The sequence below is a fragment of the Microtus ochrogaster genome, chromosome 1 (genome assembly GCF_000317375.1).
Source record: "Microtus ochrogaster isolate Prairie Vole_2 chromosome 1, MicOch1.0, whole genome shotgun sequence".
In the NCBI taxonomy this organism is placed as follows: Eukaryota; Metazoa; Chordata; class Mammalia; order Rodentia; family Cricetidae; genus Microtus; species Microtus ochrogaster.
The window spans coordinates 12,863,489-12,889,893 of NC_022009.1; the positions used below are offsets into that span (position 1 = coordinate 12,863,489).

The following is a 26,405-nucleotide window of genomic DNA, read 5'->3' on the forward strand; positions in this document are numbered from 1 at the left end:
AATAAACAACAGAAAACAATTGCCAGTTGTAACAGAAATTTTTACCACAACATGTAGATGTGGAAATGATTCTAACCTACTGTCCACCTTACCCTAACCCTTTCACCAAGGAGGGAAATATCCATTGGCAATGAGAGTTTAAGTCAGTTTCTTAGGTAAAGCATGAATTTTCCCTCCCTCTAACTATAATGAGCTTTAGCACAGAAGGAGGCTGCTACAGAGGGAAGCCAGTGGATCCGATATAAAAACTGAGCCAACTTAAGACCTCATGTCACTGATGGAAAAGCTGAGATTCACAGCATCAAACATTCCCCCGGGGGCCAAAAGGCAGTCCCTGCCACTAAGATTTCTGAAATGAAATATGTTAGATAACTGATTTTAAATAAAGTACATTGAGATTTTATTTAATAATCCACTCTTATGAGATAAAATAGACCAATATTAAAGACTCAGTTCAGTCAAACTTGGACACAAAACTAAAAAATATCAGTCATTCTAATTTGCATAGTTTACTGCCTAGCTCATCTTCTTACTTGATCAACTGGGCTACTATCAGGAATATTTTCATAGCATTCTGGTTGAAAAAGTATGGAACCAACTCTTTCAACACTTTTCAATTTCCTTTACTCGGTGAAGCACCTCACCATGGGAAGAGGTGGCTCAATTTTACATTGCCCAAGATTATTTAGCTGAGAATAAGGATACTTGTCAATGTGTTTTTTACATCAGTTATTACGTGTAAATATTCCATCTTCTTTATTCAGTCATTGAGCTAGATTTTTATCCCCCTTGTCTATGCTGGTTCTTCATCAACCAGTGATTCTGCATAAATATGTCCTCCGGAAACTGTCTAATCAAGAGGCAAACCCAGGTACTTTAGGGACTTGGGCTTCTGGATTGAAGCCAAACTGGTAAACTCGGAAGCGGGTAGAAAAGCATCCTCTCATGTTAAAAGCCCTAAATAACTGACAAGTTTTCAAACTAGTTCATAATGTTTCATTCAAATCAAAACCACGGTTGTAGCACGTGATTTCAAAATTAACCAAACAAAAACTTTTAAAAAAGATATCTCACAAGGAGGAATCACTTAGGAGGCAACAGCATTCTCGCAATACCCTGTTGCTTTTCGGCAGTGTTCTTTAACCAAATGCCACAATCAGCACAGGTTAGCAATGAACGTGTAGCACCTCATTTACATGAAAATGCCAAAGATGAAAGTGACCTAACCATGAGAACTTTGGGTAGAGTCCCAGGGATCCTCCCACTTAGACAAATCTGTGTGTTACTCCTGGTTCCCTCTGCCTCCAGTCACACACAGAGTAGCTTGGGTTGAGACCTCTACTGTGAGGAGGTCAGGTCCTACCTGTCTTTGTTCTCTCAAGACACTTCCTTCAAACATCTCAAAAGATTGAAAAACAAAATCGATCACATTTTAGATCTTCACTTTTTCCATTAGAGAAAATTAATTTGTTTAAAGCAAATATCTATCTATCTGTCTATATAGAGACAGATAGATAGGTAACAAGCGTGTTAAATTTGGGTGAGAACACAAGACTCCATTCTAAACAGAAATTATTCATTTGGAAGATGCATTTAATAGTGGCTTGGCAAGAAACGGTCATCAGGATAATCAATAAAAAGGCTTGAAAACTCTATTTAGAACACAATGAGTCAAAAAAATATTTAGAAGACTTCTGATGTCTCACCTAAACTACAGAAAGAAAAAAAAACAATCTTGAACACGTTGTTTTCTTTAACATATATATATATATATATATATATATATATATATATATATATATATATAAAACCCCTCTTAGGTGAAAATTCATCTGGGAAGGACAACATAAAGTACTCACACCCGTCATGTGTCACATTTGTCTCTTATTGTAACTACATTTCCCAGTTCCCCCATTGGTGCCTGTCAGCTGCTGGGAGAAGGGAAGGAAAATTCAGTTTTTAGATCATGGCTGATTTTATTCACAATAGTTCTCAACCTCTGCCATTTACTCTGGCCACTAGGAAAGTCAAGCATTGACGTTACAGGCTACAGTTTTGTTTTGTTTTAATTCTTTTTATTTAGAGAATCTTTAACTGTATATATCCTGAAAAAAAATTGGAATTTATGCTGGAAGAGTCTGTCCTTACAGCCTTAGGATTATGCAGGAAGACATTTTCCTAAGGTCCAACTGCTTGTGTTTGAATACCAGCTTTATTGATCTGTTGTTTATTAATTAGGTACTACAATCCTACTTAAGTTCCTTTATTTACTTCTTCATAGGAATGCTGCAGAATTAAATATGATTGTTTAACTTGATTAGTGCAGGGAATACTCAGTAACTATGAACCTAACTAACATTCACTTACTTCTAGATCTAAGGGGAAAGAAGCACACAGAGCTAACTTCTCTCCGCTAGGCTGTGCTATCTCTGGTTCATTATCCAATCCCTGAGTGGTTTTGACTCCCACAAAGCATGCAAATCACCTTGCATGAAGAAGCAAGAGACAGAAAATCTTAAATTACAGAGCATACGAGTACTCTCAAGACAGATGACACACAGTAGGTACTTTAAAATTTCTGATTCATGGCTCTTCCTTACATAGCATGACTCGGCACTTTAATGATAATCTAGAACCAGCCACAACTTCTATTGCCATATAAACAAGTTTGGGCTAACCTATTCTTTCTATATCCAAATTCACAAACATGCCCAACTTCATCATTGAGTCCAATCAACTTTAGTACTCTATAGATAACTTAAGCGAGGAAACGCTCTGTGTATGTTGGCCTTCCTGAGTGTTTTTGAGGTATAAGAGATAAAAGAATAGTGTGAGAGAATCCCATCTTGCTTCAGGACCTTTGGACACGACCCTTCTCAGATAGCTAAGAAGCATCGATTGAGCATAAAATACTTTGAAAATTAAAGTTATTAATCACAATTTAAAGGGGCACAGCCTAACACATGGATGTATTGGATATAATTGGGTATCACTATTCAATTAATTAATTTGTTACTTAAAATATTTTAGCTTTAGAGAAAGCGTTTCTTTGTCTTAATTTTTAAAAGTCAACCGACTTAACATCTGAGTGTCTCATTCTAGAAATCTCCTAAATGAGAAAAGTTGAGTCAAGTCCAGGAGATACAAAGAGAACCTCTATAAATGTGTGGAAACTTAATTTATGTTTTAGCACAGGAAAACAGAGGTGAATAGAGAGTAACAAAAAGACCACAAATCCTTGTTAATATTGAGCTATGGATGATAAATCTTTCAAATAAGTGAAATCTGAAAATACTTTAGTGACAATCTAAGCTTTAGAATGGAGAGACATGGAAATCAAGGACAGGTCATCAAAAAGTGACAACTCTGGAACTTCACTGTCAAGACCACATTTCACCCAATTCTCGTCTGGGGACTTGAGTCAGCTTATGGGTGAGTTCTTTGTTTAGAAAAGAAAAACTAACAGTAAAGATGAATCTATTCAGCACAGAGGCATCTGACTTTATTTCTTGTTCAATTGCTAGAGTTGAGCCAAGTTTAGGAACTGATATCATCTCAATGTTTAAAAACTCTTTAAGATTTAGAATACATATATGTTGTTCTTTTGCCTTTTTCAGGGGGGTGTGCCAGTCAGGAAAATACATGCTGACTCTAGGAAAGGGGTAGTCATGTTTTCCTTTTGCTTGACTGTTTCTACTCAAAGGAAACTGGTGGAAAGTATGTGTATGTTAAAGCAACTGTTAGCTGTAATGCTGTCATACAGTGGATAAAAAATATAAATATTACTAATTGTTTAGCAAATAGAGGATACAGTAGAAAGCAAAAAGTTGGGGCCAATGACATTTTTAGCCCCCTTTGACTCTAAGGTTTAATTTTTAAAGACCTTTAAAGCTAATAATTTTTTGATGCTTGCAACTATGTGTACTTCAAAAAAGTCCTAGTAAATTCTTAGTTGGAAACATATTTTTAAATTGCAGTTAGGTGAGAATCCTAACAAAACCCAGTGAGAAATCTAAACATAAATGTTCTTTCTGTTGAAAAAAGAAGTCCCCTTTCTGTTAGTGTTCTTGTTCTTTTCTTACCCTGAGCCATCACAGCAAATATAACAAAACGACTTTGTGTGGAACCCTGAGGACAAAAGCTTCTTTGTAGAATGAGAAAACATTAACAAAATTGCCTTCCGTTCAAAAATCAAATGTCTATGAATTGAACATTGCTTCCTTGAATTCTAACAATAACAATCCCATCAATTTCTCAATTAAAGCACTGTCACTAAGGACACACAACACGAGCAGATTTTAGTGCCCTTTCAAATAACTAATGTAGTTTTCCTGTTTAAAAAAAAGTGACTTCCCCTTGACCTAATAACAGCTTGATAGAACCTGGGAGTATTTGGAGCCTTTGTTTTAGTACTAAATGTTTGGAAAACTGAGACAGAAAAACAGCACGCTAAAGATAGTTATCCAAACTTTGCTAGATTGACAGAGCTGGGATCAGAATCAGAGATGGCACCCACTGATATTTAAATTTTAAGCATACTTTCTTCTCTCCCTTTCCAACAGAATCCCAGGAGCATACTCACATCTAAGAAACATATCAAAGCACAGCACTCACCTAAGAAAATGCTCATTTTAGAGGTATCTATGTGTGGTAGATCCAGACAAATTTTCTCTTTCTCTACATGAAACACTGGGAGTGGGGGACTCAGAAAATAACTTTAAAAAGAAAAATGATACATGGTAGTAAAATTCAGCAACAACTAAGTTAGTGGAAAAAGAGGCCATGAATTGGAAGGAGAGAGAGGATAGAGGGGTATATGGAAGGGTTTGGAGGGAGGAAAGGGAAGGGAAAATATTATAATTAAATTATAACCTCAAAACTTTTAAAAAGGACAATTTCACAAGGACCAGCTGCTGCACAATTCCAGGCACTTCTTTGAAGATTAACTTAAACAAAATCAAACAAAAGCAACAGGTTTTTCCAAAAGAATTCTGAAGTTTCACGGGTTCTCACAGGTAAACAATATCTCCTTAAATCCCATGTGACTTGTATTTGGAGTCCAGTTAGACTAATTTTCAAACTTTCATTTTGGTTTGCTCTTATAATTGACATTCTTATTAAAGTACTGGGTACCACTGAGTAGGTCATTGTTCTAGGAGCCATTTAAAACCCCACATTCAATGCAAAGTTGTAGGAAATTTTCTCAACTGCAACAAATGTGCAACCAGGTTTGTAATGAAAATGAAATTCCTTAAAGAATGAAGTTTGGTTGTGAGCCTAGCCTTCGAATCCACAAGAATGACTCCAGCTAAGAATCTAATAGTGGAAAGAGTACTAAAATACCCTTCCCCTGTAATCAGATTCATGACTACCTGAATTGTAATCACAGAACCTTCATCTAGTAACTGATGGAAGCAGGTTCAGACATCCACAGCTAAGCACTGGGCTGAACTCCTGGAGTCCAGCCATAGAGACCGGGGACCACTATTATGAACAGAAGGACCAAGATTACGATGGGGAAACCCACAGAAACATCTGACCCGACTAGTGAGACTGGCAGCTGGGGAACCTGCTTAAGAACAAACTAGGCCCTCTAAGTGTGGGTGACAGTTGTGTGACTTAGGTAGTTTGTGGGGCCACTAGCTGTGGAATCAGTATTTGTCCCTACGGCATGTACTGGCTCTTTGGAGCCCATTCCCTCTGGAGAGATACCTTACTCAGCCTAGATACAGGGGGGAGGCCCTTGGTCCTGCCTCAAGTGATATGAAAGCCTTTATGTCTGTCACATGGGAGGCCTCACCTCTCTGAGGAGTGGATGGGGGTATGGTGGGGAGAGTTTGTGGGTAGCAGGAAGATGGGAGGGAGAGGGAACTGTGATTGGTTGTAAAAAAAAAGATAGTTTAAAAATTAAAAAAATCAGGAGACTATAATTTTAGATATTTTGAAATAAATATTAATTTTCAACTTTAAAAAAAAGAATGAAGTTTGAGTGTGAATTCGACCACTATTCCTGAACTACTTCAAAGTCACTGATGTAAATGGGAGGCACTATGAGCTTTGACGCTTTTTTCTACTTTTGGGGCTTCTATTCGTCCTTTATTACAAGCTCTTCTGTCGCCAAATCACATTCAGTGCGAGGCTCTCCTGATACTTGTCATAAAACCACCTGCCCAGAATACAGTGTCTCATCTTCCACCGTCATAGCATCATGACAGAGTTAAAGATGGATAGATTGCTTTGCAAAATGTTTTCATTTCAAAGACATGTCCACTTAATCCTATTAGTACTTTGTTCAGAAGTATAATAATAAAAAAATATTCCGGATGCATCAAGAGCACCTATACAGTGTAGGACTAAAACATGCAGTCAGCTGGTCCCACAAAGAGCCTGCACTGTTTGCGTGCTGGCTGAGGCTACCCAGAGTCATGATACATGTGATGTATCATTAGCACATGTGTGCAAGCAAGCTCTCACCCTTCGTTAAGGTCTGACTAAATTCTACTGTGGAGAATTTTAAAATCTGGAAACCTAAGACTATATACAACGTTTGCCGAATATGTGCAGAGTGCATTCAGCACCACATCGTGTCATGCACACAGAGGACAGGGGTCTGGAAAAGAATTCTGTGGAAACTGCACCAACAAAATAAGCAATTGATACTTTCCTACCCTACTGAAGGCCTGGCGTAGTTCAAAAAACCATTATGCTTCTTTCCCACCTATGGGAACATGTGTTTAGATAGAAATCTCATTATGGCCAAAGCTGTAAGTCGTTAGCTGAAACTGTCTGAGTCATTGTCAGATCCTGGCAAAGGTTTGTAAGCCTGATACGAAAAGGCATGTGTTCCATTTCAAACCCGTTTCCTGCGCCAGTGACTCTCTTACAGCTTGAGACCAGCTGTTGGCTCTGAATGCAGCTAAAGTCAGAACAATGGTTTCTGCACTCATGTTTTTTCTAATCACCCATTCAGCTTTAAAGGTATTTGTCACACTTGACTTTAACAAAGAAGAAAACACTCTAGAACCCAGTAGTCTGTGAAGTCAAGGACAAGGTCTCTTCCAAGTGCAAAAGCTAAAACAATGCCCCCAAACCTCAATTTTAAGGCTAATTTTGTAATTTCGCTTCCTTTTGCCTGTGGCAGGTAGGTTATCTTAGCAGAACACAGAAATATCTGGCCCTGGAAATGTCCATTTTGAGTAATGGAAAGTAAAGGAACCTTAATCCACTGTAACTAATACACATTCCAGGAGTCCTAGAACAAAGGGGCACATCTTATGTGAAGAACTTTAAATGTATTTCCTGTTTTATACTTCTCCAGTATGACTGTGGTAACTCTCCTTTCTATAACTTTAGAGAGACTGGAAGATAGAAAAGCACATAAAATTGAGTATAAAAGAACAAATTTTTTTTTCTTTGATTTTTGTCACCACCTTTTGCATATTCACCTGTGTATATAGGCATATATAATGCACGTATATGCGTAGCCTAGCAATACACAAATGACTGGCATACATTTGCAGGTTAATGCAAACACCAGCTTCCTAACTCTTGATATTAAATTTTATGCCTACACCAACTGAAAATGCACGTGCCCAGGAAGAACTTCAGGAACTCCTGGACTGATAAGAAACAGCCTCCATGGGTTCTCAAGAGGGGTCTGCATTTCCTTTTGAGTGTTATCATCTGAGGGCCTAAATATAGACAGAGCAACATTTGTGACGTCTCTTGGTTGACAATAGGCACTTTCTCAGAAGAGGAATTTTTCCTCAAAAGACTATGACGTTCAGCCCCATAAGCCTTTTGTGAGTGGGTCTTCCTGAGCCATGGTGGTCTATTGTTATCAACCCAACAGAAAGCCAGCAATGCAACTGTGTGCAAAAGCTTAGGGACATTTGTACCCAGAATACAGTCATAGAAAAGCAGTTATCCTTCTAGGCTGGTTATTTATCTATCACCTCTTCAAGCAACCGAAATCATGTGTCAGCATTTCTGTACCTATATTTCATTCTTCCTAAGCCACAGAGGTGCAATTAAAACATGTTTAGTTGCTTATGTTCTTTTTAAAAAAGTATATCATTAACAGTTAAAATTCTGATATGTTTCTTTGCTAAGAGCCTTTCAACGCCCCCTTTTGAACAAGCTGTGGAAACATAAATGTAGACCATTCATCGCCTTTTGGACAATCAGGATATCTAACACACTGTTAAAAGGCTCTTATACCCTGTGGTGCAGTGTTTCTATAATAATGTACACTATATTAACAATTGAGTATTTATGGTGTTGATAATGTCAGCTCCCAAAATGACAGTTGTTCTCCAAGACGGAGGGAGCAGGGAATTCTTTCCATAAGAGCTAATGATTACTACTAATACAATGCTAAAAAGGAGAGGTATCATTGAGTGGAAAAGCAGTACATGCACAAAACCCATAGCAGTAAGTTCTCAGTATCCGACACTGGCATCAGATGTAGGCAAAAACACAGTCATTTCAATGGAGCAAACATTGCCTGTAGGGAAAAAGAACCTAACACTAAGTTACAGAAAAATACCCTATGGCATGAGATCGTAAAATGGTCTGACAGCTTTAGAAGCTGAACTCTCCCTTGACATTAATCTATAATTTTAAATAAACAGAATAGTGAAGAAATGACAGCTCGATATACTCAGCCTGAGATCAAGTTTGTCATGGCAACATTGGCAGGTTGGACCCTGATTCTTCAAAGATTACATTGCCTTAGTTAACAAAATTCATACTTTTTTATTACAGAATAGAGATTATAAATAAATGTAAAGTGTGCATGCAGTCAACTGCATAATATACAAGCAATATCTATGTTTTGAATAATCTTCTTTGGCAGGCCAGAATCCAGCTGGACATGCAGTATGTACATATCAAAATCCATATTGTGTTCATCATATTGAAAGCAAGTGAAAATATATATGTATATACTATATATACACATGTATGTATATAGATGTATATACCATTTTTAAATATATTGACAAATATATATGTATATATATTCATATATTAAAAGTTGATTTCATCTTTGTCAGATTCAGGTGACTCAGGCCTTGACACACTAAAAATATCCTGACATGGTATTTGGGGAGGTACTTGGAGTGGCATTTGGGGTTTTGGAGAGGAGGTCTGGGGTATACTTTTCTCTGAGAGTAGTTTTAAAATCTCTGCCACCTGCTTTTCCAGGGCAGTCATTCTGCAGCTCAGCAGCTGGATGTCCTCTTTAAGTTCGTGTTTTACTTCCTGCAGTGTGGTTTGTAAGGCCTGCTCAGGGATGGGGTAAAAAGGGTGCTTGGCATCTGCCTGGATAGGACTGTGTTCCAGAGGACTTCGGGCCTCGCCAGCTTTATCCAAACGAAGGTCACTTTTTGTAATCCCACTGTCACAAGAATCTGTTTTCCTTAGCGGGTTCTTGGTCACACTGTTCTCCGAGTCACTGCTTTTGGGGTCCTCTGACAACAGCCCCATCGACTCAGCCTTGGTGACATTATTCCAGTCTTCCTTTTTCTCCTCGTGAGCCCCCATGTTGTTCTTCAATCTTAGCCACCCTTTCCCATTCCCATTTTTCATTCTGATGGGGCTGTTGACTTTGAGACATTTTTGCTCAGCACCGCCATTGGGCTTCAGTTCCATGGCATCACGGTTGTTCTGCTTAAGGGACTCACTGGTTCTCACACAGGCCAGAGAAGTCTGGATGGGGGTGATCTGTGACACGGTGACCACACTCGTACCTGTGATGGAGGCTCCGTTCTGCAAAGGGCGGCTCTCTACCTGAAGCTGGCTCCTCTCAGGGTCACTTTGCACTGAGCCCTGGTTCCTCAGTTCCTTCTGCTGCTTGAACTTCTGGAAGAGCTTCCTGACTGGGTGGTCCACAGGGATGCTGAGAGTCACCTCATTCTTCTGCCGCAGCCTCTCCTCTTCCTCCTTCTTCACATCACTAATTTTACGGAAGATGATCTAGGGAATGGGAGAGATGATTAAACCATGGTTACAGAAGCAGACAACTTTATACTCATGTGATACTGTGTTGGGTGTGCTTTGCTTAACAAAGAAAACATCTGCACACACCACACACAGAAAACATCTGCATGTACCACACACAGAAAATATCTGCACACGAGAAAACATCTGCGTGTACCACACACAGAGAAAACATCTGCATACACCACACACAGAAAACATCTGAGCACACCACACACAGAAAATATCTGAGCACACCACACTCACAAAAGCATCTGCACACACCACACACAGAAAACATCTTCATGTATCATACACAGAAAACATCTGCACATACCACACAGAGAAAATATCTGCACACACCACACACCCCTTTCCTAAAAAAGAAGCTATTATTCATATACCATATAACAATCCAATATACCTTAAATCTAACACAGGAACACTGACTACTCTCTTACATACAAGTGGAAGAAAAGCAGTTGACACACCCCGTAAAAGTACTTCATGGCCCCATATAAAAGCATATATACAAATATATACTAGTATGTGTGCATTTGTGTATGTACAAATATATAGTACTTAATTTTTTTCATTTTGGTATGGTTTTCCTTTTCTAACTTTGTTTCAAAACCATTTTTAATATTATCCTCAATTTATGGCTAAGACAGAATTCAGGCTTTGTGAGTACTGCAAAGGTATCAAGTTTTCCATTGACATAACCAGGTTCCATGGGAGGGGCTGGAGAGTGAGAACATTTATGTATGTGTCCGCAAGTGAAGATCAAGAATCCATGAGGAAAAATTTCTAAGAAGCAAGTGTAAATTAACACACTTCCTTAAAGTTGCTGCAAAGTGTACCATGAGAATCTCCTGAAAATGGTGAGAAGACTGTGGTGACTATATAAAAGACAAAAATGATTGGCTATATGAGAGATCACCAGGCATATTTTCAGTTAGAAGTTAACTTAGTTTTTGTTTTTTTTCCCTCAGATTCCTGAAAAACAAAATAACCGTAGGTAGAATCTGAGAGGAAAATTAAGAAGAGTTTAACCTATAAAGCACTTTCAGAATCAAACAATTTCACAACCCAAACAAAATGACTTCTCTCTTTCACCATCCCCACGTTTGCTGTCTGAATAAAAACTCTTGTGAAGCCCATAGTCCCAACACATAACAGACCTCACTATAATGGTGGTTCTCTCCCCTTGGACTCAAAACACCTCCAAATTGTAAACAATTTTATCACCTTTTAAAGGTTCCTCAGCCCCCAGGTATAACATATAGAATCAGGTTTTATGTCAGAAAGAAACATGAATGATGACCTGTGTCAGTAGAGAAGTCATAAGTCAAGTTGGCAGCAATCCTCCGTCTGCGCCATGCCACTTTTTCTAAATGGAGACTGGTGCACTAATGCCAGCCTATCAAGTGGTAATAACTTGTAATTTAACATAAATAAATATTATAAATTCAATAATTACATGAAAAAGGCTGCCATATGTTTTCCTCTCTGGTGGAACATGAAGTTGGGTCTTTTTAACAGATGTGACACTAATCGCAAAGTCTCACATCAAAGCTACAGAAGTTTAGCTGGAAATCTTCCCACAGTTTGACACACTTCTCATCCTTCCTACAGAAACAGAGCACGCCATACGCCTGCAGGGCATTAACGCCCTTTGGGATCAGACAGACACCAGCAGGGAAAGCTCGACACTATTTTTATCCACTCATGTTGCTGCCATGAGCTGACAGAGGAAGCCTGGTACAAATGGCTCTCCCTGTCCCTGTCTAACTCCTCCCAGGACACTGTTTTAAATAAGTCATGACCTAGCCTAGAGAAGAGAGAGCCTTAGTGTGATCCTTGACATTAGGGGAAAAGAGAACTCACTTCAAATCTCAGTGGAGAGAGCAAGTACCTGACACACAGGCAGGGCAGACATATCACAGAACAACCACAAAATGTGTGGGTTACGCTAAACAACTACACGTTGTTTCCCTGAGTAGGGCACACAGGGAAGTGTCTGGTTTCACACAAAGTTTTACTTTAACATAGTCTTGTATTTTTGTGACTCCACTTGGTATCCCTCTTGATAGATCATATACCTCACAGTTTATAGAATCTTCACGCTTGGTAGCTCTGATGATTGAGAATTATGGGCATCTGAACTCAGAAACATTTTATAAAAGATTGCCAGTATCATAGCTAACCATTATGCACCATTATCATTGTGCTTCTCAAATTCAAATTCAAGATGTTGAGTGATTTAGGCTTGTAACATACCTATGAAAAATACCGATAGAAAAGACTTTTCTAGACCAAAAGCTGCTCATACTCACCCACTGAAACAGACAAAGGTATTCAGATTGCTAATTTTAAATTGAGGACAAAGGCTCCAAATACCAAAATACCTAGCACAAAGAGAGGCCTGGCAGAGGGCCAGACATCCTGTGTGCCTCAGAAGACAAATGAAGTAGAATTGGATTAGCTTAGTATATGTAGCCACCGAGAAAGTAAAAGGAATTTGGAAAGAGGAAGAACTGGAGTTTGAGATGTTGGGTAGCAGAAACCTGCCCTGCACACCACCGCTGTTCTTTATCTCCCTACTTCAGAGGGGGAGGTAATTAGGCAGTAGATACATCTAGCTTCCCACGCTTGGGAGAACTTGAACATCAAGACTGGCCCTGACTTCTTGTCTGGACTTGATGGAGCAGCAGAACCCACATCCCTTCTCAAGGCTGCAATGTATGTTGGGAAGAAAAGAAAACAAAGAAAAAAAATAACAGCATGTCTCCTGCGGAGGCTGAAGGTTTAAATCTTTGCTTCCTTTGTACGCTAGATAAGCATTGATGGGGATCAATATGGGCTCAGGACTTGGGACTTCAGCCTCTCAGAAGCCAGATATTGAGAAAGCAGTGCGAGGTAGGAAGAGACATTGCACTCTGTGGAATATCTGCTACAAAAAATATTCAGACCTTTAAATAAGCCACAGATAGAGGAGATGAGCAACCAAGTGAAAAGTTTCTACACCCCGATAAGTCTCTCCACCAACGCAGCAATCCAGATCAGACCAAATAAAACTGAATTAGAAAAGCCCAGGTTTAATGGGTAAAACATTTCCAGATGATTTTCCAGTCCCCAACAGAAAGACTGGGGAAAAAAGACCAGAAACTCATGCATCTGTTTTTGTTGAAGGGGATCAGTTTAAGTACCTTGTGGCAGTGGTATTGACAGTCTCTGGGGGAAAGATCATCATTTGGTTGGCTTTCTGAGATGCAGCAGGGTTTGGAGGGAGATGGGGGAGGGGGCTTGGGGTGGAGTTTCTACCAGACTCTTTGGGTATATGGATGCCAGGGACTGGGGTGAAGCATCCACCTGAACACCAAGCACAGCCTATACCTTGAGTAGTGACCACAAGACTTCCAGACCTCAAACACAAGCCTGAGGTTCTGAAATAGGTGAGGCCACCTTCATCCCTTAACAGTTCAGTCTTGAGCCCCATGAAAGCAGGCTAGGAAGAGAGGGTTATAACATTTTACACCCAAAGCATACATTTTAAACTAAAACCTAGATACTAGCAAGTCCCGTGCATTTGATCAACTGCCTAACATAATAATCTATGTACTTCAAGCCAGGACATAATTTTTTAAGTATTTAATTTGATGGCGTTCACTAAATTATAAATAAATTACTATGGAACAAAAAATCAATTCAATGTAAAGGTCATCAAAAAAGTTTACCTATAGCAACATAGTCCCTCTCAAGCTTGCGTCTCCCCACTTAACTGCCATCCATTCTGTGTGAGACAGGTCCTATTAGTCTTCCTGTAACAGAGGAGCAACTGCCAGCTCAGAGAATTTAAATGGTTTGTCTTAGGCCGCATAGCTAGCAAGTGGCTAGGATTCAAATCTAAGAACTTGAACTGCATATATTCCTAACCATTCACTATTCTTACACTCAGAGCAACTTAGTGCTGCCCCTTAGACCATGGGAGATCCTTGGGTAATTGAATGGATGGGGCATGGAGAGATGCAGGCACTTCCATACCCCAAAAGTACCCTGCATCTCTCCATGCCCCCATCCATTCAATTACCCAAGGATCTCCCATGGTCTAAGGGGCAGCACTAAGTTGCTCCAAGTGTAAGAATAGTGAACTACTGAGAACTCAAGAACAATGGCAGTGGGTTTTTGATCCTACTGCACGTACTGGCTTTGTGGGAGCCTAGGCAGTTTGGATGCTCACCTTACTAGACCTGGATGGAGGTGGGTGGTCCTTGGACTTCCCACTGGGCAGGGAACCCTGATAGCTCTATGGGCTGAAAAGGGAGGGGAACTTGATTGGGGGAGGGGGAGGGAAATGGGAGGAGGTGGTGGGGAAGAGACAGAAATCTTTAATAAATAAATAAATGGAAAAAAAGAATAGGAATAATATGAGGGCCTAAATATTAGAAGACATATTATGTGATAATAATCCTGAATAAACAGAATATAAGATACAAAAAAAGTACCCTTTATAGAAGACTGGCTGTGGAGAAACACCCTAAAAGAATGGGATTGAAACTCTTTCCTTACTGGATTAGAGGCAGCCTTGACTAATGACTGGAGAGATCTCTATGGGAGATTTGTATGATTCTTCAATGAGAGGCTTTCCCCTGACTCTCAAAAAAGGCAATAAGCTTGTTTCATTACCCTCCATCAAAATACAAGCTGCCATTGATATCTATTATTTCCCTTCTAGGTGGCCTTGTATTTTCTCTTCCTTATATATACATATCAAATGTGTTACCTTCATGTAAAACAGGGAAGGCAGGATCCAATAATGTAGTGTTCCCCAAACTCCAATATTGTCTTTTCTCCCTCTCACATCTAGATATATTTGTTTAGGAGAATGGAATTTTTTGTCTGTTTTCTTAGATGGTATATCTCTACAACAGGGCCTGCTAAAGTGAATATCCTTTAAGAATACATTCACATATCTAAAGTTATGAATTTAAGAGTGTCCATGTGTGAGTATGTGTGTGTGTGAGTGCAGGTGCCTGCAGAGTCCAGAAGAGGGCGTCAGAAGCTGTGGTAATAGAGTTACAGGCAACTGTGAGGCTCCATATGGGTGCTGGAAACCAAACTCGGATGCTCTGCAAGAGCAGTAAGTGCTCTTAAACACTGAGCTGTCTCTCCAGCCACTCAATAGCAAAATCTTAATCTGAACAACCTCATCTACTTAGAAAATATATAGGTAATAGAGCTGTACTGCAAATAATGGGTTTTTCCCTACTCTAAACAGTCAATGATATCTGGTTTTTCAATTTTAATTTTATTTGTTTTGAGAATTTCATACCTGAATACTGTATTTCTGTCATTTCCCAACTCCTCTATTGGGAGTTTGTTACTGCAGAATACAGAAACTCCCTCCCATAGCAGCCATTAACTATCTATAGATCTTCATCTGGGAGTGCAGCCATGGGAGACTTGAGGTAAGTGGAGCTCCTACTCCTCATCAAAGAAGTTTGTTTTTGAAACCTACAACAATGTAGCAGTTCACACTGTCTAAAATGCAGAGAACAACTATCCTTGGGGTGCTCAGCTCTACTTGATACATAATAATTTAACCCCTATCCCAAAGTTCAGGGACCAGCACAGGAAAAGAGGAGAAAAATTGTTAAGAGCCTGGGGACCAAGATGTCTGCAGTAAGATAGTGTCTTCAGATGTTGCAAGATAGTTGCATCTATGAAGTCTGAGTAATTTTTCAATGATAACTATATCTATTACAATCTCTCAGTTGAAGCTACTACTGTATCATCCTTATCATCTGGCCCACAAGTAGGTAGTTAACGAAGTCATGCTATGTAGTCAGTTCAAAATTAACCCACAAATGCATTTGGAAGGTTCTTTATTCAGAATAGTTATAGGGATATCTACTATGAGCTTAATTCCTAGCTTATGGCAATACTCTATTTTCTTCCTGAAAGGAAAGAAAATGTAGATACAGAAATGTGAAGCTCTCCATAAAAAGAAAAAAATGAATTTATGTTTCTGAGGTCTAAAAGCTTGTCTACTGGGCTCTACCATAATCTGAGAAACAAGAACAAAATGTTAAGGATGCCTAACTAGACAACTCACTACATTTTAAAAACACTTCATATTGCACACTCTCCCTCTTAAATTCTCATTAACCCATAATTCTTGTCTGTGTTAGCCACGTGGCTTGGCACCTTTATCTGTGTGGCCTTCTCATCTTGCTTCCTCTGCATATGAGTGATGACTGCAGACTGAGCCTTTCCTCTTCCCAGAATTTTCCTGTTCTGGTTGCCCTGTCCATACTTCCTGCCTGGCTCCTGGCTAATCAGCATTTTATTAAACCAATACAAGTGACAAATCTTTACAGAGTGCAAGATCATTGTCCCACAGCAGTTTTAAAGATAACTTTATGAGCCTACATTTATATGGTAATTATTTTATACAATCATTGCAACATTATTTAATTAGGTCTACTGAATGCTTCCTTTAATGGAAATATTTATCTTGACATTTTTATCAAGTAATGAAATGTTTCAAGTAAATACTACAATAGAAAGACTGATAGATTTTATTCAACAAAAGCCTTCATTATAAAGTATAGTAATTAGATAAAGTAATTCTGACTACTATTTATTAGGCAGAGAGAAAACCTGCAAATAACTAAGATTCCTTATAATGCTTTTGAATCTTTCATGGACTTGTAATTACAGGTAGCAAAAAAATCCTAATAATTTGATATAAGCTATATAGATTAATTTTACAAAACACTGGATACTCCACAAAGCTAGTGTTAAAATGACCCACAAAGGGATCATTATTTTGCAGAAAATGAAGAAAAATATAAATCTGTGATTGCCAATATAGTATTAAAACAAACCTTTTTTTAAAAAAAAATCCCCTCAGTATTAATAACCTTATACTTGATGCACTCTTGGGCCATCTTTTGTTCATATTAAATCAAATTGCTACTGAACACCACAAAAATCAAAGACAGAAGTAAGAAGAGCAACTCGAGCATCAGGCTACACCCGCTTCTTGCTACACATTATGGGTAGCATGCATAATAGCCTGTGCTGTATCAGCAAGAAGGTTTATTTCCTTTAAGCTTTTCTCTGCTGTGCTTCATTGTGTTCTGAAGAACCTGCTGGAAGGTTTAATTTATTTAAATGATAAAAGCTTCTTAAACTTAACAGGGAACATGGCCAACTGAGCTTTCCATTTAAAAAGTAGGACATTTGATCACAAAAAATGATATCAAAATTGAATAATTTGAATGTGTACTGAACTTTGAAATCCAATAGAGGCAAGGGAGAGGAATCATTTGTTTAATAACATGGGTTTAGTATTATGTAATTTGTAGAGAGATGGAGGTGTTTTTTTTTCCCCCTCAAATGGCCCATAACTTTCCAGATCTGTGAATCCAAAGAATTGACTGGGAATTTACAGCTCTCTGTGATCAAGCAGTGAGGGGTTACGGTGCTGCTGATTCTCCTGGGATCCAACTGCTTTGACTCTTTAGTTCATACCGCTTCCCGTACACCTAGTCACTCGTTCTAATTCTAGCTCTCCCAAGCCATTTCAACCTGAGCAAACACAAAGCAGTATTTTATTAAACACTATCCTGGGCAGATCAGAGGCGGTGAGCTCTGAATAAATCACACGATGCTGTCTTTGTAGCTGCCTGTTCTATAGATTTAGATGTGTTGAGGGTAATGATTAAACAACATGACCTTTTCAGATATGGTAGCTCTGCTTTACCCCCCGAGCTGCACAGGAACAAGGTAGTACTATAATTCAGGTGATCCATTATGTTTCCACGTGAAATTTGAGGAATTCATAAATTAATTAATTAACTAAGATATAAAGTGAAAGGGAGGAGGGGATGTTAGCAGAGAAGAAAAAGAAGGAAGGGTACCATGAGAGAGGCAGAAAAGGAAGTCCTTTCCTGTTGGTTATGTGTGGGTGCTGCCTACTGGCAATGAGGGGTGGTTGGTAAGAAGAAAATAGAGAAAATGTCTTTTCTCTCCCCTTCCCTGCTTCCCTCTTGCTCTCTCTTTCTCTCTCAACCATCCTCCTTTCTCTTCCCCTTTCCTTTTTATCCCCTCCAACACACACACACACACACACACACACACACATACATACACACACACACACACACACACACAGCATGAAAGCCACTAGAATTCACAGTAAAGTGTTAAGCCACATTTGAAACTTGCTCTTTGCATTAAAAGTTCTAATAAAATTCTGTGCACAACAGATTTTCAACCTTATTTTTGTTTCTTTGCTACTTTATTCTGTTATCTTTTCCATACCTGCCTAGAATCAATGAATACGACAAAGTGGATGGGGAAAAGCCCATGAAGCTTCAACCCTACACAAAGAACTATAGGCAAGTGAAAATCCTGGGAGCAGGAGAAGTCGTCCTCCCCAGAGAAGAGCATACCAATTGCTTGTCCAGTGCCAAATGGTTAGCCCTGAAATATATTTGTATGTATATTTATAATGTATACATATATATGTAATAAATGCACATGTATGCCTATTTATACATACAAGTACCTTTATACAGACTAAGCAGGTTATATTTAGGAATATACATGTATGTATATATGTAATATATACACATGCAATAAAAATTAGTGGAAAAGGAGGCCATGCCTTTGCAGGAGAGTAGGGGAGGCAAATATGAGGGCTCTGAGGGAGGAAAATGAAGGGAAAAATGTTACAATTACCCTTATAATCTCAAAAATAAAGTAAAATATTTAAATGAGCAGGAGAAAACAGAAGCTAAACAACTGTTTTCTATGACCAGCGCTTTCCCTTTTTTTAACCTGTATTAAACAGAGCCACCCTCAAGCCACATGAACTACTGCCAACACTTTTCAGTTTTTTTTTTTTTCCAGGAAAACCACAGCATCAAGGGCCATCACTGAGAGCAGTGTCACGAAGCGATGTGTCACCAGATTGGCTCCTTCTTTCCAGGTCTCACATATTAGGGTTTTTTTTTTTTACTTTATTTTTTGAGAATTTTGTATACATGGAGTGTGTTCACATCATGTTCACTCTCTCACACCCCCTCCAACTCTCCTTTGTCCCCATCACCCCATCTGAAGCTCATGACCTCTTTTTTTATTAATGTTATCCATATGTAGATATGTGTGTGTATTTTGTGTGTATACACAGAAACTACTGAGTTCATTTAGTGTCATGCATGTGTGTTTAAGGCTGACCACTTTAATTTCCATATTATTTCTAGTCTTACGTATAATTTTGTGAAGTTTCTTTTTCAAGATTTATTTTATCTTTCAACTATGAGTATATGCATGCATGGTGTCCACAGAACCGTGAAGTTGGAGTTGCCATCAGAGGCCCTGGAGTTGGAGTTGACATCACTTATAAGGCACTAATATGGGTGCTGGGGACTTAGGCTAAGTGCTGCTGAGTCCTCTTTGCAAAACAATGATCTATTCTCTTAACCACTGAGCCATCTTTCCAGCCCTAATGATTTGTATTTTAGAATAAATGGTGACAGAGTCCACTACTGGCATTGCTCTGAAGAAAATTCAAAAGAATAACATCATTTTATTTCTAACAATTTAGCGTAAAACTTTTAGCATGCCTAAGTTCAATGATACTTTTTAAAGACCAATAAAGGAAAACATCAACGTTGTGTATTGCTGAGAAAGGGAGATGACAACTCCCAACACTTGCCTGAGTCCCATAAATGAATCATTAGACCACATTGTACTTGAGATATTCACTCCAGCTACAATAAATAATAATCACATATTTTTATCTCGGGGAACATTAAACGCCAATACTTAGGAAATTGTACTTGGTAATTTACAGGCATCATTGCTGTATTTAACCATCACATGCGTCCATGTTAAAGAAGGGAAAACTGAGGCTGAGGAAGATTTCAATATCCTCCCCAGTTTCACACAGCTGAGTAACAAGGTAGGTTTTATGAGCCAGGTTAATGGACATAAAAGTCAGGCTACTGCATGCAATGCAAGAATTCTTCAATTAAAATGTTTACATTGCCTTAGAGGGAAGGCACTTGAAAAACGAAGGAACTTGGGATTAAGAGATGGCTCAGTGGTGCTTGCTACTCTTCCATAAAACCCAGGTTCAATTCCTAGCACCCACATCAGGCCATTCACAACCACCTGTAACTCCAGCTCCAGGAAATCTGATGGCCTCTTCTGGCCTTCTCAGGTACCGCCTGCATACCTGCATATATGCAGCATCTCTCTCTCTCTCTCTCTCTCTCTCTCTCTCTCTCTCTCTCTGAAGTAAAAATGAATATTAAGGAAAAAACAGTGAAGGAAACCGGAAGACTTCTATGGTCACGTGCACTAGAAGCCACCACCGGGACTGGACTGTCAACATTAGGGGATGTATTCATATGAGTGGAGACTCTTCAGGACATATGTAGAGCACAGTGTCTGCCACTGGTTGTTGTGATGCACTTGACAAAGGGGTTCAGCCTGTTACTCCCATTCCTTGCAGCCCTGCACTTTGTTTGCTATTATTTCCATTCATAGTTGTGCCCATTCAACAGATGAAGCAAAGAGGAATTATCTGAGTTGCCTAAAATCATTGTCAGTAAATAGCCAAGAGAAAATCCATTTCCCAAAGCAATACCAGTGTTTGTCCTGCTGTTCTATGTTATCAAATGGAGTGGGGTGAGGTGTGTGTGTGTGCATGTGTGCGTGTGCGTGTGTGTGTGTGTGTGTGTGATGTGGGTGTGGAGGATATGTATGTGGGGGGATGTGTGTGTACGTGTGTGTGAGTGTGTGTGTGTGTGAGTGTGTGTGGTGGATGTGGAGTGTGTACGTGTGTGTGTGTGTGTTTGTGTGTGTGTGTGTGTGTGTGTGATGTGGGTGTGGAGGATATGTATGTGGGGGGATGTGTGTGTACGTGTGTGTGAGTGTGTGTGTGTGTGTGTGTGTGGTGGATGTGGAGTGTGTACGTGTGTGTGTGTGTGTTTGTGTGTGTGTGATGTGGGTGTGGAGGATAAGTATGTGGGGGGGGATGTGTGTGCGTGTGTGTGTGTGTGTGTATGTGTGTGTGTGGTGGATGTGGAGTGTGTGTACGTGTGTCTAAAATTTTATCTTGAGCCAGGCATAGTGGCACACACCTTTAATCTCAGCACTCAGGAAAAAGAGGCAAGCAGATTTCTGTCAGTTCAAGGTCAGTCTGATCTACAAAGTGAGTTCCATCACAGGCAGGGCTAGGTTGTTAGACCTTGTCTAAAACAAAAAAAAAAAAAAAAAAAAAAAAAAAAAAAAAGGAAAAGACCAGCTTGTTTTGTAGTTCATAGTGTACTTTGAATATATTACCCTACAAGATCTTATGTGCTATCATAGTTTTGTCAGTGGGAACGGAAGTACTATGCAGGTTTAGCTTTTGCCTTGGAAGAACATGTTGACCTCAGATGAGCAATTGCGGAGGTAGAATAGTCACAGTCACTTTATGTGGGGTTTTTCATGGTGAAAGAAATTTTCTGTAGCTTCTGCTTATGAACTCGCTCTAGGACATTTATTTAAATTTTAGTTATTTCTACATTTGCTTTAACATAGACTAGCACAGTTTCACTTCAATACTAGATAAATTCAGACTTATATGTACATGTGGTCTGGATGACATATCACTATTTTAAGATAACATTTTAATATTTTACAGGTGGAATCAAAATTACATAAAATGGATGGTTCGGGATAATGATGTTTATTTTGTGGAGTTTGGGAACTGAAACTCAAAGATTTATTCAAAATGATTAGCCCCTAGGATCTATCCCCGGTGATTTGACTTAGGACTCACTGTCCCCTGTCTCCAGGTCCATCTTCTACTTCCCATTAGGGAATAAGTAATTTATGAAGTTAGAAGTTTTTAGTTTCGTCAAGTGAGGCTTTACAAAATAACATGTTCTTTGAGAGTTAGGAATCAAGGGCATATTATCTCATTCCATTTGGCTACAAACTACATGAAGTTAGATCCCTTAAAAAGAAAAGATGTTTCTTTTAGCTCACAGCTCTAGGGGTTGAAGAGCATGGTGCACAGCTCAGGGGAGGGCCTCGTGGCAGATGGCATCACAGCTTTGGGTTCCACATGAAAAGGAGGTTCTGGGAAGGTGTGAGGCTCACAGTCCTATGGGGCCTGTTTCAGTCTCTTCTGGTTGTGATGATCCCGTAACTTCATTTTTACCCACTGCCTTAGCTTCTAAAGCTCATTTCAGGTGTACCCCATTGCCACACATGAACCTCTGAGGAGCACACTGGATCTAAATTGTATTGGGTACCATCCTCAACTCTGTCTGCCTGTGTGGAGTCTAGATTTAAAGGTCTTTCTAAACTGAAAAAGAGGATATTTTACCCCGATGTGTGGCAACACAGTGTAAAATAGATCTTTGCTATTTATGTTCATTCTAATGAAAGTCATTAAATATATATTCACCCAAGTTCAAAGCTGAGAATGTGGTCTTCAAATATTTTTATGCAAAATTATCAAAATCTAGCTTCGTGGTCTTGGTTCAATACCTGGATTTCAATGTTTTCCACAGGAGCATAACTGGAAATGCAGATGACATTGCCTTACCTACTTGAACCATTTCCATCTTGACTTCATTTAGCACAATACCACTAGAAACAATATTAGCAATTTGTGTCTCTTCCAATTTGAAATTCCCTTCTGCAGAAGACTTGGTGTTTGAGCCACTGCAGGCTAGAGTACCAGGCCAGTCCAGGGTTCTAACTGGCTACATGACCTCAGATACAAGTTCCATGATCTCTCTAAATGTTAGCCTGTTTATTTCACTAATAAAAAAGTGATGTGGCTTATCTTTTTAGCAATAGCTATCTTTAAATAGATAATACAGGCAGCTGGAGTTTGACTCTTTAAAAAGGACACAATTTACATTATGCTTTTTAAGCTATTCTTCACGTAATTTCGTGCTAGAAATAACACGTTTGCCCTATTTTTCTAGGTGTCAAACTTTCCATGTACCAACTGCTGAGATTTCTGTGACCCCCAGGAACAATTATAGATCCAGGATAAATAAGGGCTCCTTTTATTTATGTTTTGATTCTGCATCTGCTAGAGTCAACTGCTCACATGCTGTGCGGGGATAAGACAAAAAATTTGCTGCTAATTACCAAGGCTTGTGCTTCTAAACGTAGCTGGCCAGTAATTGAATCGCAGTGTCTAGAGTCAAGCACTAGCTAATAACTGTGTCCCCGCAGAGTGGAACAGTGATTAGTTAAGTCTAGTCAAAGAAGACAGAAGCTCTGCTGGCTGCATCTTTTGGAGTTGCCATTGCCAGGAGCTGGAATGCACAGTTTTAAAAAGAAGAGTCAAGTTTAAGTGATTGAGAGATGCCCCCAGCGTGCATGTACATATATAGCCACAGCAGAGTCGGCAGAGTCATGACAGGTGACATATGAGCTGCCATCAATGGAAATTCTGGTTAAGGGGAACTCATTGCATTATTGTGGCACGGATAGTGAATTTCAAAATAGGAGCATTGATGTTGAAATAAGTGCTCATTTCACTGGCAACTATTTATATATTCATGCCATTGATATCAAATATAACACTTGCCCATTAAAAACATGTGGCTAATAATTATTCAACTTGAAAAGAACCATTACACAGTCAAAACAAACAACCTCTATTGCATTTCTTTTATCTTTAGCAAATTAATTTACCCTAAGTTGCAAGAACCCCATATTTCATACATTGATATGAGAACAGTTCTATACTAGCATGAGCTATAAAAACTTGAGAAAGGCATCTATCCTGTTTTCTTAGTAAGAACAGACTGTGCTAGCCCAGGAGACTCCTCCGAGAATTTGACTCTGTGTGAAGGATAACTCTGAAAGTGGTCTTGGAAGAGAATCATAGGTTGCAGGAATGGAAAGAATGGGAACACATATTTTTCAGGGTCATCTGGACTCCAGGCACATTCTATCCACAGAAAATGTAAAAGTAAACGCCTTAAACAAATGCAAGTGTATACATATTTATGGTTTGGAAGATGAACTATTGCTAAGACAGAAAGTTTTTACTACTTGGCTCCTGGATGTACAGCAATTAAAACCAAATCTTTGCAAAATTTAATGGCCTGAGTCTACAATTTACAAGGAAATGCCAAAAGGCCTCAATAGTCCAACTGATGTTCATGAAGAAGAAAAAACTGTAAAATTTATGCCATCCATATATCAATATTAAAACTAAAGCAATAAGTATAGTATGGTGCTGGTGCCACCGTTAAACTAATTACCAGAATGGAGTGCTGGAAACAGAGCCACATGCCTTCAGACACTGATTCATAATGCGGCAATATTAGCATATGCTAGAGATACAGTAATCTTTTCTATAAAGATATAAGTAGAACTGAATTTCTATCACTTGTATTGTATCTCAGTCTTTCCCTTCCCCACACACAACAGTTGTCAGTATATCACAGAACTGTGGTAGGTAAAGGAATTGAAGAGAAAAAATTTATAAAAACACTTTCTTGACTTTAGTATATAAAAAAGTTTTAAAACATCACAAAAACCAAGAGCCACATAAGGAGAAAAAAATAAAAAAAATTCTATTAATCTGCAGTAAGATTTATAAGATGTTTTAGTTCCCTGCAAGGTACTACAAAGAGGACAAAAGGCAAGGAAGAATGAAGAGAGATAAATACAATATATAGATAGATTGCACACATATTTTTAAGTAGATATGTTAGGAAACACATTTACATTGCATTGGGTACATTGGGTGAATACATGTGTAGGCACACATTCACAAACACATGTACTCAATAAAAGACTATATCTGGCATTTATAAAAATTGTTATAAATGTTTAACCACAACAGAAAGGTCCAAGGGAAAACTGCCATTCAAATTTTAAACTTATATAATTAGCCATTTGATATGAAACTGTGCTTCCCTTAATTAGACATCAAGGTACTAAAATTTGAAAGTATAATGTATTGCCTTTATACACTCATCCATATAATAAAATGAAAGAAACACGAGTGGTCAAAATAAGTAAAATAAGAATCCCATATGTAGTTCAGTAAAAGTCAAAAAAGCATGAGTAATTAATTTAAACACAGATTGTAAGTATGAAATAGCGGAAAGCATGTCATGGGGAACACAACAGAGTCTATTTCCCTGACTCCCACACAGTCTGACCATTGCTTCCCAGTCTCTGTAATCTGTATTGACTGATGATGCCCCTGGCACACCTGATTTTCCCAGTGGCTAAGACGCAAGCCATTTCTTAGCTGAACTGAACATAGTCATCTGAATAAAATTTTTCTGGTGGTCTCCTATTCTAAAGACACCCAAACTAGAAATCCAAAGGCTCTATTATGGTCTTGTCTTAATAAGATAAACACCTCAAAATATCAATAACAGAACATACATTTGTAAGGTCTACAGTTAAAAACACCTAACTAGTATAGTTCACTAGTCTAACATGATGAGATTACACACGATGCTCTTTAAGAATGAACGTTCTGGTTTGCACTGACTGGTTCCCTCACATGTCCATCAGCTGTTTTCTAGGCAGATTCCCTTCTGTATTTCATGGGTATCAGCTGCCAACAGGAAAGTAAGAACAACTTCCTTACAGGCTTGTTGGTAGGTATAAAATATTGTGGCACCGAAAGAACTTTGAAATATAACATATTTGTTAGTATTTCTGAAAGCTACCACATCCTATAAGAAAGGCTCTCATAGTAGAGATGTCAGGTCAATAAAATGAACATAGAGGAGGAGTTTTGACTAATGGTAGTCGACTGTATGAAGCCACTAACATTACCTGGTATGAGAACATGGGAGAAAGCATTGCAAGTCTTTGAGAAGGAACCTTGAATCACGGGCAGGATGCAAGACACTACCAGTATTGAACTTTGGGCAGGGTGACACAGATAATAGAAAGGTACATAAGCTAACACATGGGAAGTGTAAAGAGCCTTGTGTTGGCCTTTATGGTTGGCATCAAACATTCTTGGAAATGAAAGAGGAAAGTTAAGCTAACGTAATAAGCTTACTTTAAAACCTTCATTATTTTCCAATAACCTTTCAGTTCCATGAGAGCAGTCACTAGTTCTTCTTTCTTCAAAACTCTGTAGCACACCCTCATCCACATAACATGCACTCTCCTGGTTGACATTCCAGTCACTGTACAGGACTACCCCCCACTTCCTACTTCTAAAGGTCAATGTACTTCTTCTATCACTTGAAATAACAGTTATATCTTGAAGAATGGCATTTTTGGATTTATGTGTCTGTTCCCTAAAATATACATTTATAATCCTAAAAGGGATCATTTAAATTCAACATATCTTAGAGGTGGGGGTGCTATCATTAACTATAACTATTAACATGATTCAGTACTAG

General features: G+C 38.8%; 1 protein-coding gene across 1 annotated transcript in view; it reads right to left on the reverse strand.

Annotated features, from left to right (window-relative positions):
* Positions 1–1,813: 1,813 nt before the first annotated feature.
* The window catches only part of Kcnh5 (potassium voltage-gated channel subfamily H member 5), a 314,460-nt gene continuing 289,868 nt past the window's right edge, over positions 1,814–26,405 (reverse strand). Inside the window, exon 11 of the mRNA XM_005343212.3 lies at positions 1,814–9,978. Coding sequence (XP_005343269.1) covers positions 9,031–9,978 — 948 coding nt within the window. The 3' untranslated portion in view covers positions 1,814–9,030. The remainder of the gene's footprint in view (positions 9,979–26,405) is intronic.